The following is a 3,611-nucleotide window of genomic DNA, read 5'->3' as shown; positions in this document are numbered from 1 at the left end:
ATATCTAATGCATCTGATGAGAGTTTGAGTTTCTTGCTTGGATTCTTGTTGCTTTTTTAATTCATCGATATTGTGTAAGAGAATCTATACGCTAAAAAAATGTATACGATTTATTTTGTATAGTTCTTTGACCTCCAAATTGCGGATTAAAATGACAGAATTTTAAAACAATTTAACAAAGCAAAGCATTTGACAAATTACATTATTTGTTTATTGCTGTACAAAGTTACGCTTTGGTTCCAATTGGTAATTATTTATATGAAAAAAATAGGCATCAGGGTATTTAACGTAGCACCGTCAAGTAGGTGGGTACTATCTATTTTAAAAATAACTACATGTTCACTCTTCTTTAATTAAGTTTTAAGGTTATTTAGAAAGCAGGATTCTAAACAAATAATATCCTGAGCTACAATTTGTTGCACAATGAACAGTAAATTAATAATTAAATTAATGTACGTAAGATTATCGTTTATGGGAACCTTTCGTCTTTAGATTCAATTGTATGTTTCTTAAAATGCTCATTTAGCACGGTAATATTTGGTATTCAGACGTCTCCTAGTTAGCTGGCATAGTTAGGCTCTGGAACGTAACAGCTATTAACATTAGTAAAGTTGGAAAACGTAACTTGAAGCAACGATTACATTATGCTCTACTCCTCAACTTTTAAGGATATTTTCCAAAAACTATAAAGAAAAAGAATAGCTTTTACATCACTTGTGTAAATGATGATCAATTTTATTTAATGAAAATAATTTTATGAAAAAAAAAAGCAGAAAATCATGATTTTGAAAAATTTCATATTTTGAAAGTTACAAATTATCTTGTAGACATTCCAAAAGGCTATCAAATATAAATTCTCCACAAAAATTTTCAGTCTTCAAATTTCATATGCATTATGGAGAGTTTTAATCAACACAGATTTCCTTAATTGTGAGTAGAAGGATTCATATCACAAACAGTAATGAAGCCTTCCGGTGTCATGTAGCCAATTAACGTTGGTTGTTGCTGAGTTGACGATACATCGCTGAGGCGCTCATTTGGTGGAGAATAATTACCTATTACATTGTCAGTATGCTGAGGTGCTATGTAAGCACGCGGCAACAAGTCGGAATCAGTTCCAAATGGCATTCCATTATTGTTAAACTCATTTATATCCGACATATTTGGTGGATGAGTCGAACCCATAAAATAATAACTACGGGGAGCAGCCATGGAAGCATGTGAATTGATTGTAGGTTCAATATCTGATGACAACTCAGCATTATTCACATTATAAGGATTGGCTATGTCATGCTCTACATTAATATTGACACCAACGTTATCATTGGCTGCTCCATTGTGCTGTTCCATCCCTCCGTTGAAATAGTAGATATTAGGATATGATGGTGATGTTTCTTGTTCAGCATTATGATTATAAAATAACTCGCGACTTGTGTTGTTATTGTTGTACTCATGGCTTCCAACATTTGAATATAAATTACCAAATTGAGATTGCGATTGAGGTAAAGTGGGCAGTGGTTGCAGCAGCATTGGTTGAAGAATATTTTGAACTGGAGGCTGCAACTGTGGATGGTTTGTAATGTTTGGAGACGAATAACTAAATTGTGGTTGGAATAGCGAATAAACTTGAGAGGAATCTTGATATTGACGTTGAGACTCTGGCTGGTTTAAAATAGTTGGAGATAAATAATCAAATTCTGATTGTGATTGTAAAAGTGACTGTAGTTGCGGTATTGATTGGCGCATATGTTGCACTTGCGGCTGAAACTGTGACTGGTCTGTAACAATTGGGAATGAATGATCCTGTTGAGTCTGTAATTGAAAATGTACTGGACGACAATTTTGACATTGGGACTCTGACTGACTTGAGTTATTTGGAGATAAATAATCAAATTGTATTTGTGATTGTAGAGTTGGTTGTGGTATTGATTGATGATAATGTTGAAAGTCAGGTTGAAACTGGAACTGGTTTGTAACATTTGAGAATGAGTAATCCAGTTGACTTTGTGGTTGGGAATGAAGTTGAGGATGATTTTGATATTGGGACTCTGATTGGTTTGGAATATTTGGAGATAAATAATCAAATTGACTTTGTGATTGTAGAGTTGGTTGTTGTTGTAACATTTGCACTTGTTGAGAATAAGGTTCAACATGATATTGATTTGGACGCCAAAATTGTGACTGCGACTGAGGGTGTAAGTTATCTTGAACTTGCGTTTGATGTTGCTGTAAATTTGAAAATTTAATATTTTATATAATAAAATAAGCTGCTGTTGTAGAACAAATATTTATTACTTACGAAAACAGGAACTAGTATTTGCGGTGGCTGATAATATTGCAGAATATTGTTATTGGGATTATTAGGATCCATCTGAGCATTGTTTTGTATATTGTACATTATTTGTGTAGAATACTGAAACTCATTTTGTTGATATATGGGAAGCGAACTTAAGCCAACAATGAGAAATCCATAAACATTCGTACCAATATTCATATTACTCCCATCAATGCTATTAGCATTGAAATTGCTGTTTTGTGCTTGGAACCTAAAATAAAATATTGTGAAATGTTTGACTCATAGCATAAAATATAGTAATATACCCAACATCTGCACCGTTGCTTTGAGTTTCATATGGACCGATATTTGAAGGCATACTAACAAAGATCATTTGACTAAGCGGTGAAGTACTTCCACGTACGTGAGTATCATTAGATGTGGAGCCAACTTCTGCAGCCCCAGCAGTATTAGCATTTCCTGTCGGAATTGTACACGCGACATCACTGAAAAAAACAGGAGGGCCATTTAGACTCATGCTACCATTTGGTAGGTCACTTTCCGTAGTCATAATAGTGTTAACAATTGGAAAGTTATTAACATTAAAACTTTGACTACTTGGTGGTAGAGATGGAAAGTTATTTAGATTAATAGCTGTATTTCCTCCCAATACATTTTCATCGCGCGGAATGTTGTATTCCGTAACCCCAGTAGCAGCTGATTGATCCAAATTATTATTCATCATGAAACCAATCTTAAGTGTTATAAATAACTTCTAATAAAAAAAATTTTTCATTCCTTGTCAAAATTTTGTATTCAAATTTAAAAAATATGCATGGATGCTATGTTTTTCTTGATAACTTCGAATATTGTAACAAGTGAATTCTAATCGAGAGTATATAATTTTATTCCTTACTAGTAAATTGAAAAATAGTGGTCAACAAATTAATATGTGTTTTTTTTAATATAACAAGAATTTGACCTAAGGTACAGAACACGATAGTCATCGTAAAGTCGATGTGAAGTTATTGTTGCTAATTAAAAATAACCCTGTAGTTAACTAACTCGAAAGGGAGTAACCTGAAATAAGTGAAAGTAGGAAAAAAGTAATGCTAGTACATTCTAAACTCCGGCAAAATGCAATATGTACTAAAACTCTACGGTTATTTAAAAGCTAGATCGGAATGAGAGCGGTTGGAGCAGTGATACACACCAGAGCACTGCAATGAGTACTCAACACTCGAATCATACTCGAATTGTTGACAGTGTTTCATTTATATGCATTCTGACTCCTTTTTTCATATATTCGATTCCTCCTGATTCATATACTCAGTTG

At 33.3% G+C, this 3,611-nt stretch overlaps 1 protein-coding gene across 1 annotated transcript; it reads right to left on the bottom strand.

The window, feature by feature from the left end:
* Positions 1-848: 848 nt before the first annotated feature.
* LOC119688657 (myb-like protein AA) lies at positions 849-3,017 on the bottom strand. Its single transcript, XM_038103327.1, has 3 exons — positions 2,602-3,017; positions 2,300-2,546; positions 849-2,226 (listed from the first exon to the last, which is right to left on the bottom strand). Exons 1-3 carry the CDS (start codon positions 3,015-3,017, stop codon positions 925-927), a joined length of 1,965 nt encoding a protein of 654 aa, XP_037959255.1. The 3' UTR covers positions 849-924.
* Positions 3,018-3,611: the final 594 nt, after the last annotated feature.

The sequence above is a fragment of the Teleopsis dalmanni genome, chromosome X, assembly GCF_002237135.1.
Source record: "Teleopsis dalmanni isolate 2A chromosome X, ASM223713v2, whole genome shotgun sequence".
NCBI classification, from domain to species: Eukaryota; Metazoa; Arthropoda; class Insecta; order Diptera; family Diopsidae; genus Teleopsis; species Teleopsis dalmanni.
This window is presented reverse-complemented; position numbering and strand designations above follow the sequence as displayed.